This window comes from Corylus avellana, chromosome 2, assembly GCF_965113065.1.
Source record: "Corylus avellana chromosome 2, dhCorAvel1.hap1.2, whole genome shotgun sequence".
NCBI classification, from domain to species: domain Eukaryota; kingdom Viridiplantae; phylum Streptophyta; class Magnoliopsida; order Fagales; family Betulaceae; genus Corylus; species Corylus avellana.
The window spans coordinates 3,942,839-3,960,597 of record NC_142491.1 but is presented as its reverse complement, the minus strand read 5'-3'; the positions used below and the strand labels follow the sequence as shown (position 1 = coordinate 3,960,597).

At 38.3% G+C, this 17,759-nt stretch overlaps 2 protein-coding genes and 1 pseudogene across 2 annotated transcripts; all 3 read right to left on the bottom strand.

Annotated features, from left to right (window-relative positions):
* Nucleotides 1-3,443: 3,443 nt before the first annotated feature.
* On the bottom strand, nt 3,444-5,994 carry LOC132173810 (cation/H(+) antiporter 15 pseudogene; annotated as a pseudogene).
* Nucleotides 5,995-8,237: 2,243 nt separating this feature from the next.
* On the bottom strand, nt 8,238-10,831 carry LOC132173818 (cation/H(+) antiporter 15-like). Its single transcript, XM_088513864.1, has 4 exons — nt 9,980-10,831; nt 9,078-9,789; nt 8,462-8,998; nt 8,238-8,428 (listed from the first exon to the last, which is right to left on the bottom strand). Exons 1-4 carry the CDS (start codon nt 10,829-10,831, stop codon nt 8,238-8,240), a joined length of 2,292 nt encoding a protein of 763 aa, XP_088369990.1.
* A 2,366-nt stretch (nt 10,832-13,197) lies between these two features.
* LOC132190015 (DUF946 family protein (DUF946)) lies at nt 13,198-15,442 on the bottom strand. The gene is made up of 3 exons (XM_059604892.2): nt 15,059-15,442; nt 14,474-14,950; nt 13,198-14,403 (listed from the first exon to the last, which is right to left on the bottom strand). Exons 1-3 carry the CDS (start codon nt 15,210-15,212, stop codon nt 13,307-13,309), a joined length of 1,728 nt encoding a protein of 575 aa, XP_059460875.2. The 5' UTR covers nt 15,213-15,442; the 3' UTR covers nt 13,198-13,306.
* Between the last annotated feature and the right edge of the window lie 2,317 nt (nt 15,443-17,759).

The following is a 17,759-nucleotide window of genomic DNA, read 5'->3' as shown; positions in this document are numbered from 1 at the left end:
TTGTTGTTGTTGTTGTTTTTTTTTTTTTTTTTTTTTTTTCATTTATTATAACATTTATGCATTTGTTACATATGGGGACTGCAGATAAAATAAATCCAGCTAGCTATGTTATTTGTTTTCTTTTATTTTTTCCTTTGTTCTAAATTTTCAAAATCTAAACAAAAATTAAAGTCCAAAATGGATATGCATTTGTTATTTGTTGTTGTTGTTGTTGTTTTTTTTTTTTTTTTGATAACGTGCATTTGCAAAACCTACATAAAATTTAGATCTAAGTCTAAATGCAAAAACTTGGACAAAAAAACCTAAACCTACACAAAATTTAGGTCTAAATCTAAATGCAAAAACCTGCACAAAAAAACCTAATTTCAAAAAATTTACATACGTAATTTTGCATGCATGCATATATGCAAATACATTAAACAATATTCCCACCATACAAAACATATATCTCAAACAAATAAATTAATTAGTTAACATGTAAAATTAATTTGCTAATATAACTACATCAATAATATATAATAATATACATTGTAAATTATATATTTATATAATTTATTTATTTATATAATATATAAATAAATAAATCAATTAATATATATATATACCTGTTAGCTCGTGATAGCCGGAGGGAGGAGCAGCGGTGACGGCCAGTGAGAGAGAGAACCACTAAGAGAGAGAGAGAGAGCGGGTGAGAGAGAGAACGGCCGGTAGCAAGCTAGCTAGTGAGAGAGAGAACGCGGGTGAGAGAATGGGTTTGACTAGTGTGTGACTGTGACGGAGACGGAGACGGAGAAACGGCCGATGGTGAAAAAAAATGTGTCGAAGGGGAGGGCTGTGGCGCGCACAGGGGAGAAAGAAAAAGAGGGAGGGAAAAGGAAAGAAGAAAATGAGAACCCAGCTAGCTGGATTCGCGCCTTCCCGAGGACCATTCTTGACATGTCAACATAGGACACGTCAAGAACTTCTTGACGTGCCACATATGGCACGTTTTTCTCTTATGTAACACATTATAAATACAATATACTTAAAATTAATTAGATAAGAAATAAATCAATATTCTAGATGTACAAATAATAAAATCCATTTTTTTCGTGAGGGCTCAATAATCCACTCACTGAGAATCAGATCGAGCTTCCAAGCATTTTCACCGTAGGATCAATGAACAATTGAGATAAGTGAAGGACGCGCCGAACACATATTTTGTGTTGGCCGAGTTCATGTGGGGTTTGCGGGTCTTATAAAATAAATGTATTATGTGTATTCTATTTTTTTTAAAATTAATATGGCTATCATATTAATATTACTAGAATGATTTATGCCATAATATTACTAAAATGATTTATGCATGATAATATCATATCATATTAATATGGCTATCATTTCATTTCATATTAATATTAATGAAATGTTTGATTTATATATGCATGCATGATAATATTAATTGGTATACAATACGTATATACCAATTAAAATTAATTTACTACCTAATTTTTTTTAATACATATTGTATAATTAATTATACAATATGCATGATAATAATTATAATTAATTATAATTATTGACGTGTGGAATAATGGCATGTCAAAAAATTTTGATGTGCCTTTTCTGGACGTCAATAAATTATTGATGTGGCTTTTACACACGTCAATAATTATTGACGTGGCATTTAGACACATCAATAATTTTTGACGTGCCACTATGACACGTCAAAAATTGAAATCCGTCACGTTAATAAACACTTTATTGACGTGTTTATTTAGCCACGTCAAAAATTATTGACGTGGCAAACATGAGTTACTGTTTGCCACGTCAATAAAGTCCTTGATTTTTGTAGTGAATTTTTTCAAATTATATAGCAGATCTGCACCAAACAGACTCAAACCCATGCATAGGTAGCTTTTATTCCTCGACACTGAGGGTAGAGAACCCCAAACCAAAGCTCATCCTCCTCAACCTGAAAGCTAAGATAACATTCACATCTACAACCCAAAGGTTTAGACTAAAGCAACAAACCGGAAGGGCATCAGGTGAGCAGATAGGGAGAGAGGACCGAGCACTAGTACAACCAAAAACAAAAACGATTACAGGGAAACAAAATAAGACAGAAAGAACAAAAAAAATGAAAGCCAGACAAAACTACAAGAAAATAAACAACATAAAAAGCACACCTAGAGGATGACAGCAGCTGGAAAGAAGAGCCGATCTCGCGCTTGCCGAAAACTGAAAACCGAAAACGGAAGGGGTGTTGGAAGCTCATCGCGGCGGAGGCGCGAGAAAAGGTCCAGCAGAGGACAGTGGGTGGCGAAGCACGCGGAGAAGATCGGCAGTGCACTCAAATGAAGGGAGAAGTTTGAGTGAAACCCCAAGAGCATCACCCACAAAGTGTACCTAAACAAGCAGAAAAAACAACAAAAGCAAATACAGAAAGAAACAAAAACAACTAGGGACCAAAAGAGGGGGAAGAGGTGAAAAGGAAGGGAAAGGAAAAAAAATCGCCCAAAGAGCTAGGGGCATCAGGTAAATAGGCTAGCTCACTAAGCTAAAGAGGGCGATGCGAGAGGAGGGGGGAGGCAGAAGAGGGAGAGGGGAGGAGGGCTGGAGGGGGAGAACAAAGGTTCTCCCCCTCCGACGGCTACTAGAGATGAAACCCTAGCAACAAATTAACAATTGTTGATTAATGGCCGATGGACACTACTAAATTAACTCCAATAAAATAAGAGTAGAGTATTTATGGTCCGTTTGGAATTGCAGTTTCAATAAGTACGATTTTAAAAATTGTGTTTTCGAAATCGCTACTTTTTAAAGTCGCAAAAGTGTTTAATAAAACATGTTAAAAAGTTTTTTTTTTTTTTTTTTTTTTTTTTTTTTTTTTTTTCAAAATAAGCACCCCATAGCCTGCGTATAAAAATCGCAGCTTCTTTCTTCTTCTTTTTCCCTATTTTAGAACAAATGTTTTTTAAATCGCAATGTCAAACGCCTTACGTTTTGCGATATATTTTGAAAACGCAGATTATTCTTGCAAAATCGCAATCCCAAACATGTCCATAGCATTACTCCTACTTTCCATACCATTTTATTTTTGCATAAGACAGGGTTAAGAAGTATCATAAGAAGAAAGGTCAAATAAACAAATAGGTTGTGAGAAAAGTGAAATATATATATATATATATATATATATATATATATATATATATATTCACCTTCCATTGTCACCAAACGTATGTCATAGAGTCTTCAAATTAATAACAATTAGAATCTAATTAAAACTGAAAAATAACCACAAGCCTCTTCTATTATATGCATGGCAAACAAACATTTCTTTTCCAATGATCTACATTTTCAATAATCACATAAAACTAATTAACATTATGCGTGCAACAAATAACATTGAAAATTACTTAAAATGTTATAAAATATGTGCAATAAATTAATAACATTGAAAGTCAAAAATCACTGTCATCCTCATGATAATTGCCACGTGCAGGATTCACAAAGGGTTGCTTATCAGCGTTACCCTTCAACGGTGGCTGCCATGTCATGTGCCCAAATTGCACCTTAAGATGACCTGCAGCGTGCTCATGTTCAGCATTCCCCGTTTCCTGACCTCCTCCTCCACCACTACCACTGCCACCGCCACGACTAGTACTCCCACCACCACCATGTTGCTGCACTATGAGGACCGATACATTTGATGAAAAGCTGGAAGACACCAATGAGTCCCCTAAAGCTCCAAGCTCTGGTAAGTCACTCCACTCCGTCAAACCTGATGTCAATGGTGACACCATTCCTTCCCTTCTTCCTATTATGTATAGATCGTATTCATTATTTAAATTATGTATCGTTTTCAGAGTTTCTTCCCCATTATTCGCCACCCTCTCCAAATATGTAATACAAGGGTTGCTACTCCAACTTTGCCTAAACTCCGCTATGTACTCATCGTCCCACTGCTTTTCTTTGTCACTCTTCTTTGGGCTTGCTAAAATCTCTTCCTTATCGTCGTCTTCTCCTTGGTCGTTTTGATTTGTTGGGTTCAATTGCTCATCACCCACAACAAACCGCACTACGTCTAACCTCACTGTTGGGTTCCCCGACAACCTCCACGCATAAGCTAATGCCTCGCGGTCATCCGGGCCGCCAATGAAGAGCATGGCAAAGCATTGTCCAATGTTACCTGTTAAAGTATTAATTAAATTATTAAATATTATTATTTCAATTTAAGTATTTTTATCAGCTCAAATTTTTGGGAGAAATAGTAATTAATTAAATATTACCATGGGTGGAATCTTTGCTGGCCGACGACGACGACGTGCTGAGTCCACGGTCCACAAAGATAGCAACTGAGCACGGTGCATTTGCCAACACGTGTTGGTTGACTCCTCTAAGAGCAGGGTTGGAATCCTCCATTCCGCCGTCGATGGTGGGTTGTTTGTGGAAGGGAAGGATAATGAGGAGGACACGCTTGTCCTCCGCAAGGCTGCAAATGTCTTCGTGCATAGAGTCATAAGCGGACATGGCGGTGAGAGGGTGGACGAAGACGCCATTGGCTTTGCTTTCCAAGCTTTCAAAGGGACCCAAAACGTTCTCGGAATGGGTTCTTGTGCGAGTAACAGTAGTAGGCTTCTTGTCTGAAGAAGACTTGTCGTAGGTGTCGTGCACAATGAGCATGGATGAAGCGCGGCCGGTGAGTTCAACTAGGTGGACGACGAAGATAGAAAGAGGGGATATTAGTTGAGTAGCAATGGAAGCCTGGAGGAGGGTGATGATTCCGGATACATTACGAATGGAATGAAGGCATGCCAGGATTTGAAAATCGGTGTCTTGCTTTGCGCTTTGTATGTTCCTGCGCTTGTAATATTGCCTACCATGCCTTGTGCGCTTGTAAGTGAATGCAAGGATAGGGCCTATCACAACTGTCATCAGCCAAAATGCCACCACCATCATTGTAAACGTTTGGGCGTCCAAAGACTGCAGTAACATTACTTATTTTAGACGCTTAGATAAGATGAACGGGTAAAATTTATGAATTTAAAAATCTCAAATTTAAAGAAAATTCTAAGAGATATCAATCCGAAATGTAATTTTTGAAATAAATAAATAATAGTAGGCGCGTGTATATAATTAAGGTAATTAACCACGTACCTTTCTAGTCCGTCCCGAGTTAAGAACAATGAAAGACAATAAACCTTTGGTGGACATAAGTAGTCCAAGAGCCAGAGCGTCAGGAGGTGAGATTTTGAAGAAGAAAGAAACGAGGCAAGTGCTCAAAATCTTAGGTGCGCAAGCTAAGCCTATTATTAGCAAGGCGTGTCCGAAACTGATGCCATAGACGATCTCTTGAAAATTAGTTCTGAACCCAACAACTACATAGAAGAGGGGCATCATGAAGCCGGACACAAAGTCTTCCACCCTCTCAATTAGCGTATCTTTAAGCTCCCCTTTAGGCATGATAACTCCCAGCATGAAAGCCCCTGAAATGGAGTGTGCGCCGCAAGCGTCCGAAATGAATCCACATAGGATAACACCTGTCAGAACCCAGCACACGTGGAACTCATTGTGCACGTTGTCTTCTTTGGATATCCGGTGAATCACCCATTTGAGGCCTGGACGCACTGCAAACAAAAGGAAAAGGGTGAAGCCGATGGTGGAGGCGAGTGCAATATACCTTCCCTTCTCAAGCACTGCCTGTACCAGCACCAGAAGAACCCAACACGACAAGTCGGTGATGAGGGATGAAGTCAACGCCGTCCTTCCCATCTTGGACCGAAGAAGCTTCGCATCTGCAAGGATTCGAGCCAGCTCTTGGAAGTTTGTGCAAGCGAGAGCGGTTGCCCAGAAGAGATCACCCCCTGGGATGCTTGGCTTAGGTCGAAGATGGTGAAACAAGGCGTAGCCAGTAGGCAATGAAAATAGAATACCGGCGAGTGCCACGGTGTAGGCCTTCTTCCCAGCGCGTAGTATTATGCTAATGTCCGTCTCTAGGCCCACTAGGAACATGTAGTAAACCACGCTCAAGTTTGCCACAGTGTCTAATGGCACAACGCTCCTTAACGGGAACACATGGGAACGAAACAATGGTGTGGCTCCCAATGCAGATGACCCAAGGATCACACCACCCTACGTATTAAAACAAATTAATATTCAATCATGATCATCATCAGGTTATAACAATATATAACATATATGTATGCTAGCTGTACGTACGTATGCATGCACTTACGAGAATCTCAGCCACTATACGAGGTTGGCGCAAAGGCTTTAGCACAAACGCAATTATGCGAATGACAAGAATGATGAGGAATAGTTGGAGGACGAATTGAGGAAGAGTATTCACCAATGCGTTTTCAGCCCGCCACAACCCTCTGCTTCCAGTTATGTTTTTCTTGTAACATACCTCCAGCTTTTCTATTGTGTAGGATACTATCCACTGATCCTTGCTCGCGTAGGATACTATCCACTGATGCTTGCTGTCGTTGAGACCGCCGCCCATTTTGATTGATTAATAGATATATATATATAACAATAATTAATTATGTATATAGACACACAAATGCACTCTTCTTAATTTCCTTAGGCAATGAACACCACCACTCAGGTCCTCTCCGGCCGGAGACCTTTTGAGAAAAACAAAAAGATAGAAAAGATCAGGTTTTGATGATGAGAGAGAATCGATTGTGTTGAAAACTTTTAATGTTTGGTTGTCCGCTGAATTTGGGTGGCATTCCTCTCTTTTAATTTGGTTCTTCTTCTCTATACTAACTAACTTCTCTAGATAAAGACAATTAATGTGATGTTGGTTAGATACTGGCCTACGTGTCTTTAATTAGGTCTCGATTAATATTCTAGATAGATATTCTTAAAAAAAGAAACAAAACAAAACAAAAATAGTTTACAAGTTATCGGGATGACTGATTTGAGGGTACGTGTCCAAACTGTAACTATTCAATGGCCCGAAAATAAATGTCGTCTTTTTTTCTTTTTCTTTTTCTTTTTTCTCTGTTTGTTATAATGACTTTGTTGAATTTCTCAAATTTCGACTATTTTTAGTGGTAATTGTCATTCCATTTTCCGAAACGAGAGTATTTAAACGAACAAAAAGTATTTCTGTTTCTCTTTGTATGCTATCCTAAGTCCTAACCAACGTACCAGCAATCAACTTTCATATGCAGAAAGATATATACTTACGAATCAATTGCAAGTATCACCACGCTTCCGTAGCCGACGTTCACGTCCGTCCACTCTATCAACACTCTATTACAAGTTTGTTAGATTTTTTTTTTTGGTTATATTTTGTTGATTGGCTATTTTCACCGTTTGGAACAGTTGTGAAGTTAATTCTATCTGCAACTTATTCTCACATTCTTACATTTTCCAATATTATAATATCTATATATATATATATATACTTTTTCAACAATATATGATTTGGTATTTTTAGAAACATCATAACAAATTAAAATATATTAATAGCAAGGCGTGCGCGCGGACAGAGATTTACGTGGTTCACCACTTATGACTACGTCCATGGAATTTCAATGAAGTTTCACATTGTCAAGAGAAACAATACAAGAGGCGTCAATAATATATCTATATAAATCAGCAATATATGATTTCATACTTTTTCAGCAATAATACGACTTCTCTTCATGATCCACCAAACCAAATGAATTAAGATGAATAATTTTATTTTCTCACTTGGAGTAGAGTGAAAATTGCTGTATTTTGGATTTACATTTGATATTAATCAATGGCACATAAGCAAGATAAACAAATACATTTTAAATATCAAGTATATTAATTATTTGCCTTACTATATTAGTAGATTAAGAACAAAAACATATGCAATCTTTTGTATTTACAATATATGCGTGTCATTTAGATCATCTTTTACTTAGCATTTTTTATTTTTTTTTACATTATTTATGCTCACTTTTATAATCTTATAATATGATCAGTTTATTTTTATAATAAATTAAATATACAAATGGGTATAAATTAGATATTAATTTTGAGAAATATTAGGGGTACAGTACTAACTCTTTTACTAACATGTATAGGCTTACTAAACTAATGTGTAGCTTATTCATTAGTACTCGTTACAATATTTTTCTTAATTAATTGTTTTGTTTTTGTACAATGAGTGAATTACACATCAATTTAGTAAGCCTCTTTTAGTAAAAGAATTAGTACCCATACCATTAATTTCTCAATAAGATATTTGCAATACATAACATTGAAAGTCAAAAATCATCGTCGTCCTCATGATGATCATAATCGCCCTCTGGACGGTGCACAAAGGGTTCCTTATCCGTGTTATCCTTTGGAGGTGGCTCCCATGTCATGTGCCCAAATTGCTCCTTAAGTTTTCCAGTGTGCTCACGTTCATTGTTTTCCGTTTCCTCTCCTCCTCCTCCTCCTCTTTCTCCACCACCTCCAATGCCACCGCCGCCACGAATAGTACCACCGCCACCATCACCACCAACTTCTTGTTGTATTATGAGGACCGATACATCTGATGAAAAGCTGGAAGACACCAATGTGTCCCCTAAAGCTCCAAGCTCCGGGAAGTCACTCCACTCAGTCAAACCCGATGTCAATGGTGACACCATTCCTTCCCTTCTTCCTACTATGTATAGATCATATTCGTGCTCCAAATTAGATATCACTTTTAGAGTTTCTTCCCCATTATTCGCCACCTTCTCTATATATCTAATCGAGGGGTTGCTACTCGAACTTTGAATGAAGTCCGCGATGTACTCATCATCCAGCTGCTTTTCTTTGTCATTGTCCTTTGGGGTTGCTAAAATCTCTTCCTTGTCGTCGTTGTGGTCTCCTTGATGGTTGTGATCTATTGGGTTCAAATGGTCATCACCTAGAACAAATCGTATAATGTCTAACCTCATAGATGTGTTCCCTAGCAGCCTCCATGCATAAGCCAATGCCTCACGGTCGTCCCGGCCCCCAATGAAGAGCATGGCGAAGTGCAGTCCAATATTGTTACCTGTTAAATATAGGAGCAGTATTATTAAATGATTAAATTTATCATTTTAATTAAATATTTCAGTTGTTGAACTAGTTACCATGGTTGGACTCCCGGCTCGTCGCTGATGTGCTGAGTCCACGGTCCACAAAGATACCAACTGAGCATGATGCATTTGCCAACACGTTTTGGTTGACTCCTCTCAAGACAGGGTTGGAATCTTCCATTCCACCATCGATGGTGGGTTGTTTGTGGAAGGGAAGGAGTATGAGGAGCACACGCTTGTCCTCGGCAAGGCTACAAATGTCTTCGTGCATTGAGTCATAAGCGGACATGGCGGTGAGAGGGTGGACGGTGACACCATTATTGCCTTTGGTTTCCAAGCTCTTAAAGGCACCCAAAACGCTGTCGGGATGAGCCCTTGTGCGCGCAGCAGTACTATTAGTACTAGTACTAGTAGTACTATTACCATTAATCTTGTCTTGAAACATGCCATAGGTGTCGTGCACAATGAGCATGGATGAAGCTCGGCCAGCGAGTTCGACTAGATGGACAACGAAGATCGAGACGGGGGATAGTTGATTGGCAATGGAAGCCTGGATGAGGGTGATGATTCCGGATACATTGCGCATGGAATGAACGCATGCAAGGATTAGAAACTCGCTGTCTTGCCTTGAACTTTGTATGTTCCTGCGCTTGCTTTGCCTGCCATGCCTTGTGCGCTTGTAAATGCATGTCAAGATGGGCCCTATCACAAGCGTCATCAACCAGAATGTCACCACCAAGATTGAAAACGTTTGGTTGTCCAAAGCCTATATATATATATGCATGCAACAATAATTACATCAATTCATTAATTTGACAATATATAAATAAATTAAAGGAGACAAATTCATAAATCTCAGTCAACTATCAATCTCATTTAAGCGTCTAAAATAAGTCATGAGTAAGCTACCGTCATCCATCTCATTACATTAAATGATGAGGAAGCTAATTAATTACCTTTTTAGTCCGTCCTGAGTTAAGAATAATAAAAGCTAATAAGCCTTTGGTGGACATAAGTAGGCCAAGAGCCAGAGCGTCGAGAGTTGACATTCTGAAAAATAGAGAAATGAGCCAAGTGCTCAAAAGCTTGGGTAAGCAAGCTAAGAGTATTATTAGCAAGGTGCGTCCGAAACTGATACCATAGGCAATTTCTGAAATATTGGTTCTGATCCCAATAATTATGAAGAAGAGAGGCATCATGAACCCGGACACAAAGTCCTCCACCTTCTCAATTAGTATATCTTTAAGCTCCCCTTTAGGCATGATTACTCCCAACATGAAAGCCCCAGCAATGGAGTGTGCGCCGCATGCATCCGAGATGAATCCACAAAGGATTACCCCTGTCAGAACACAGCAAACGTGGAACTCATTGAAGTTGTCTTCTTTTGATATCCGGTTAATCACCCATTTTAGAGCTGGATGCACCGCAAACACAAGGAAAAGCATGAACCCCAAGGTGGAGCCCAGTGCAATCTCCCTTCCCTTCTCCAGCACCGCCTGTGTAAGCACCAGGAAAACCCAACACGACAAGTCGCTGATCATGGATGCAGTCAAGGCCGTCCGTCCCACCTTGGACCGGAGAAGCTTCACTTCTGCAAGGATTCGAGCCAGCTCTTGGAAGTTGGTGCAGGCCAGACCGGCGGCCCAGAAAAGACCGCTCCCTGGGATGTTTGGATGTGGTCGGAGAAATTGAAACAGGCCGTACCCAACAGGAAATGAAATTATAATACCGGCGAAGGCCACACTGTAGGCCTTCTTCCCAGCACGTAGTATTAGGCTAACGTCCGTCTCTAGGCCCACAAGGAACATGTAGTAAACCACGCTCAAGTTTGCAATCGTCTCTAATGCAACAAGGCTCTTTAAAGGAAACACATAAGATAGAAACAACATTGAGGCTCCCAATCCAGAACGCCCCAGTATCACACCACCCTGCATGCATATATATATATAATTATATGGCAACAAAAAAAGAATGTTATTAATTAACATTAAAAGTGATGAGGTAATATTAGACAAGAAGATGTACACTTACAAGAATCTCAGCCATTATACGAGGTTGACGCAAAGGCTTTAGGAGGAGCGCGACAATGCGAATGATAAGAATGATGAGGAATAGTTGGAGGATGAATTGAGGGAGAGAAGCAATCAAGGCGTTTTCAGCTCGCCATAGGCCTCTGCTTCCGGTTATGTTTTTCCTGTAACATGCCTCGAACTTATCTATTGTTTCGATTACTATCCACTCATCTTTCGCCATTTTGACACCAATTTTTGTTTGTAATTAAGAGCTACCTTCTTAATTAATTCTTATGTGTGTATATATATATGCACCCTTCTTCCTGGCCTTCCCTTTGGCAATTATGAGCACGGTTGCGGTGGAAGTCAGGGGGCCCTCTCCGACGAGAGACCTCTCAATGAGTGTTTTTGTGTTTTGAATTGATTATATTAGTGAAGATGATGAGAGAGAGAGAGAGAGGGGACCCTCTTGATTAGCTGTGTTGAAAGTTTGTATTGTATGGTTGTCCGCTTAATTTGGGTGGCATCTCTCTGTTTTGGTTGTCTTTCCTTTTGGCCATGCATTGGGGGATTTGCTGGGTTCTTGCCTTTATATAACCAAATTCTTTAAACTAACTAACTTCTCTAGAAAAATTAAATAAAATGCCAACTTGATTTAATCCTGCCCTTTGTATCTTTAGCTAGCTGTCGATTCATATTCTATATTTTAATTTCTTTTTTTTTTCGGATTAATCTTAAAATTAATTATAATAATTGTTAGTCAAATTGTTTAAATTTTTGCTATCCCAAACCTACAACTTAAGGGAATACAGTAAATTAAAGAAAAATTAAAAATACTCTAAAGATGGTAAATATTGAAATGTTATCATTTTTAAATAATTTAATTAGAAATAATTGTAAATGTCCTAAAATTATTCTAAAAATATTAGAAGATGTTGCCACTAGGGGTGAAAATGGGCCCGATAATTACCGCCCGTGTCCACTATCCGCACTTATCTACTATCCGCTATCCGCATATGCAAATGTTGATAGCAAAAACTAATATCCGCAAATGCGGATGTGAATAGTGGTTTTAGGGTATGCATATGCAGATATTATCCGCATATGCATTCCTTTATATATATATATATATATATATATATATTAATTTATGTTAGTCGGATTTGTAATTTATGTTTCTTATATTTGCTAGACTTGTAATGTTGGATTTCTCTTTTAGAAAACTCTTTTAACATTCCTTTAAATGTTTTTTCTTGTTACCAACTATAGATTTACTAGAAGCTAAATATTAGATTTACTAGAAGACCTTTCCAAAAACTATAGATTTACTAGAAGCTAAATATTAGATAATGTATGTGATGAAAATTTATAGGCAAAATGATCAGAAAGTGTGATATGAATAATAGTGTTTAACTATAAATAATGTTTTTTTTTTTTTACTAGAAGCAATAATTACTAAATTACAATTTTAATGTCTAAACCACTCATTACCTCAAATGCAAATAGCAGTTAATATCCACATTTATTATCCGCATTAACCGCGCGGATGTGGATAGTAATCGCATGATGCAGATGCAGATATCAAAAAACATTATCCACATTTTGCGGATACGGATGTGGATATTGTTATTTTCCACATCCGTATCCGCATTTTCACCCCTAGCTGCCACCACAAGTTGTTTTGTTCTTATCAAAGGGTTTCAAATATATATGTCATTAACATTCTACGAGTAATTTTACAAATTCATTTTGTGTTCTTTTAAAAACGATGTAGCTTTTAAAATTACAATTTGATCAAAATTCAATAATGATCAATCACAAGCTTAATTATGATTTTAAGAGGCACATCATTTCTGAATTGACACAAAAGTAACTTCTAACATTACTCACATTCGACATATAAATGACATGACATTGGCCTGTACAAATATGGAAAACTGATGTGTAGGTGTAGGTCCAACTTGAAAGGTCTACAAAGAAATGGCCTCAAGGATCTCAAAAGGCTTTACTATAGAACATTCAGTCTCCAATTGCTAGAAAGATGGATGCTACCATGAGAAATTTGTTTGGGTACGTTAACTTTCATATATTTGTTGTCTGAATTAACTGGACTCGCAATCTGAACAACAAAATTTATGAAAATAGGTAACAAATGCATACAGTTCCCAAATCCCAATCTCTACACATAAATCATGATATATGTATATATATCCACAACTTGAGTTACAAAAGCAGACAAAGAAAACATAAAAGAAGTAAAGCTTTTAAACTTCATGATTCATCTCCACTCCAATTGTTCTTCATCTTGGGACCTGTAGGCCCTTCCTCCCCCAGTACTTCATCTGGTAGGCTCTTGACAAATCTCTCAAAAGCAGATTTAAGGGGTCCAGGCAATGCTTTCTCCACCTTTTTAAACTCCGCCGCTGTGTCATAAGTAATTTTTGGACCCCATTCCCTGTTATAGTTCAGCCAAGGTGGCTCAGTAATAGCTGACCCCAAATACTCTGCTGAGACCAATGAAAAACTCACTCCAGTATCCATCAAAATCTTACTCTTTTCAGTATCGTTCCTTATTCCTATTCCCCCACTCCCTTGCAGAACAAGTCCTGGCTTTGCATAGAAAGCATGTCCATGCAAGGATGCATAGGCCACAGCTTTGTTAGCATTCTGAAACTCAAGCTCCGAGGCGTCCACCCATGTTCCCCCACTGTGTTCTGAAAAGTAAACCCTTCTCAGCTCCCCATTGAAATTGCTTATTCTTAAGGTCACATGCTCCCAATCACCCACATGTTCACCTATCTTCCCTAATGGGACATTGACAAACTCAACCTTAGCCCTGGCAGGCCCATTGAATGGATAGAAGATCCATATGGCTATATCTGTGAATGTTGCACCCATCATGGGTTTCACATGTACATAAACCTGGGTGTTCCCTAAATCTCCTTTCTTGACTCTCTCTTTGGCCCCTTCATCCACAGGCAGGTCCAACCAATAGGCACCGTCGTTTGGGCCACCCTGGGGAAGGTTCAAGCCATTGGGTTCTATTGAAACAGGTTTTGACTCTTCACCCTTCTTGTATAATACTGCACCATTCCCAAAGAACCAGTTCACTGAAGAAGGAAGGTACTCGTCATCCCCATGGAAGTACACCCATGGAGAGTAGGCTTGAATTAGTGCCTCAATCTGCTTTAGATTAGGCATACAAGATAAACTGGACTTGGTGTTCTTCAAACAAGCTATAGAGAGAGGAGAGGCCACCCCACCAATTTGGGCCACAAAAGTTCCCACTGATACACCCAAAGCTTTGGTCCCCCTTGTGCTGGGTCTCACACTATACACGTTGAACCCATTTGCATCACTCGCTTTACCTATTAAATTATCAATTATTGTCAATAAAAACTAACAAATTTAATTAGAAATTGAATTAACATGCATTACCTGGACTCCAGATCCACGAGTCAGCATCAGACTGGTCGGTGAGGTCAGATCGAACGCACATGATTTTATCTGGAGACGGCTTTTGAGGGGAGTTTGTGACAATGTGACCTATGGCTTTGTAGCCATCAGGGGGTATTGGCAACCACACGTAGCCATTGCCATCTTGCTTGATTTTCAAAGACTCACTGCTCCAAATAAGAGTGTAATCAAGTGGCTTCTTTAGAGCTCCACCTGAGCCTGAACCTGAGCCAGTGCCACCATCTTTCCCTACAAGAACCCATCCGAAGAAGGGCGTGTTGTTGGGTTGGCTGTAGCAGCCCAGCATAAAGAAGCCTTCAGGCATCCGTGAGGGTTCGAAAAAAGTAGCACCAAGGTCATCGGGGCCACCTTCATGGGTTGCCCAAACTCTGTTTAAAGATGATATCTGACACACTTGTAATCCTCCCAGATCGATGATTCCACTTGCAAATCCATCACCTATAGCAACACCAAAAATTTAGCCAGTACTAAAACAAAGTTATCATCACCAAAATACAGTGATCTTGTTGAGAGTAGAGAGAGGTACTTAATTATTAGTTATAATACCCTTTGGCCAAACTGGTATTGGAGAGGGGAGCTTGAACATGGTTTCAATGGGCAGAGCCTTGCTCTTCTTGGACAGATTAATCTTGGCTGCTGCAGATGGAAGGGTAAGACAATTCCCCATTAATGCTGAGACCTTGAGAGAAAGATTGAACATAAACAAACAATCCACCAAGGCTACTGCAATGAATATGTATAAACTGGCGCCACAGGCAGAATAAAGTGGTTGGGGGCAAGAAGCATATTCTGTTTCTGAATGGTTGAAAATTAGACAACATGCGATAAGAGAGTGGGAATAAAAGGGGTTGCTTTAGGATGCATGTGTCGTGCAAGAAAGCCTGTTGGTTGTATTAATATAAATGCTCCCAAACTTCACTTTTACACTAAGTTGCTTTTCTTCATTAGTAATAGCTGCTTGCTTTCTTTTCCCGTCAACCCAATTATGAACAGAGAAAGATTATTGGTGATCATGAATCTGTTTCAAAGCATCCTATGGATTTGGTTGGAAAGTTCCTTAATATTCATCTACATTCAAAACATATCTTTATGTGTAGAATACGATGAAAAGTACAATGTGAGAAGGTAGGCAGGGGACAATTGCAGTAGCTTTGTTTTGTAGAGGGCGGAAGATTATTGCCGACAAGGAAAGATTATTTGCCTACAAGGAAGATAAGGGCATTGCAAAAGCCTCCAAAATCATGGCAGTTCATATTTCCCTCGTGGATGCGTTTAAAATGTGCAATAACTGGGAAATTGAAGCCGTATACTACAAGGAAATTCTTACCTTGCTTCCCCTGCTTTGCTTCCTTCCTAAATATGACTAGTACTAATCTGACTTCTTCTATGCAAGCAAAACAAGGTGGTACCACCGGCTGCTCATGGGTCATAACTGTTTTGGCAAATATGTCTCTGTCCTTGGGACCATGCATTTCCTGTAGATGGCATTAGTGCCATGTGACAAAGGCTTAATCCATACAATTATAGGGGCGGGACTAGACCTTCAAGTGTAGGGACTCTTTTTTAAAAAAAAAGAAAGACTTTTGAAGAGGTAAAAAGTTCAATTTGGAGGGAATATTTCATTAAAATTAAATTAAATTTAGGGGCTAAATCAAACGAGCACTGTGAATAGAGTCAGAATGAACATGGGGATGGTTGATAGGTAAAGGATGTAATCTTGTTACTAATAATGCAAATACTAAGGATGTAACTTTGTTTCGAAAATACTGCATGATGGTATAATAAGTAATGCTACAAATACTTTAATTTTATTTTGACTCCCTTATTACTTGAGATGACAATGCCCCATTAGTCGAAAATATTTTCCTCCCATCTTTTGGTTGGTGCTACCTCCAACCACTACCCAATATGGTGGTCGCAACCAATAGATCATTTGTGCTCAAAGAATGGTGCGCTTCTCCAAAGGTTTGGTTGGAGTAATCGACCGCTCCACGACAGAAGTTGGGCAATTTTTTTTTTTTTTTTTTGGATTGAGGTGACAATGCTACGTCCCATTGCCACATCAAAGAATAATCGTGATGGTTGGAGTGAATGGGAGGATCTCTTTCATTTTCCTAGTCTAATGTGGTTTAGATATTTATTAATCATGACAGTGTTTTACATTTAAAGTTGCTTGGATTCTTATTTGATGCAACACCCTTGTGTGTGCAATAAATATGTGAGAGCATAAGCGAGTTTTACCTATTCGAATAGGTGTCGGGCAACTTAAGCCCCATGACCTATCAAATATGATCAATGTGTTATCAATTTATTGATTTGGCAACCGTGTGTGATACTGACATGGACCGATCCACTCATGTCAGTATATTATTAGTTTTGATGTGTTGAAGTGGTCACTTGGTATTAACTTTCCTTAGAAATGTTAATGGAATGATTATTTATATACAAAAGCAACCACATGAATCTATTTTATAAAATTCATAGTATAAAGATTGATTCTTTAAAGATGTTCATAGACTAATTTTTTTATTTTTCTCAAAAAAAAAAAACAATTATTAAATACCTATTGGTTTGGTTGTGACTTGAGCCATGAAACCAAGTGGAAATTATTAGGACAAGATTTCATCTTATAATCGTTGTTATTTGTCGTCCATATCCCTTCCTAATTTTCCCAATCAATCATATGTATTGTATAGCTTTATTATATGTACATATAGTCTAGTTCTGAGTTTCAATTCTGATTCATTAAGATATACATTGCTCGGAAGAATGGAATAATTGTATTCATCACTCTTCAATTTCTCAAAGCATATGGTGTTGTTTTCACAACTAAAAAACTAGACTCCATTCTCCATGCACCAAATGCTATGACGACTACACACTAAATAAGATTTGGGGAATGAAAGATGGGGATGATGAATATAGACATATAGTTACTCCACTACGGCAAGGGGCATGCTCTTGAGAGTAATGGCTGTAATGCTATACATCACTCCATCCTCATCCTTATTAAATTCGTATTAATACCATTCTCCAACCAAAAAAAAAAACTAATCTCTATTATCAAATTTTATAAGAGATGACATCACATAAACTCTAAAAAGAATAATAAAGAGATATGTATAGCATTAGTCTGCCGTAAGGGCTAATCTATGCACGATGAATAAAAATGAGAAAAAAACATATAATCATATATAACAATATAGCTAAAGTGTTTTTAAGAGGTAGTTCAATTAGTTAAGATCAC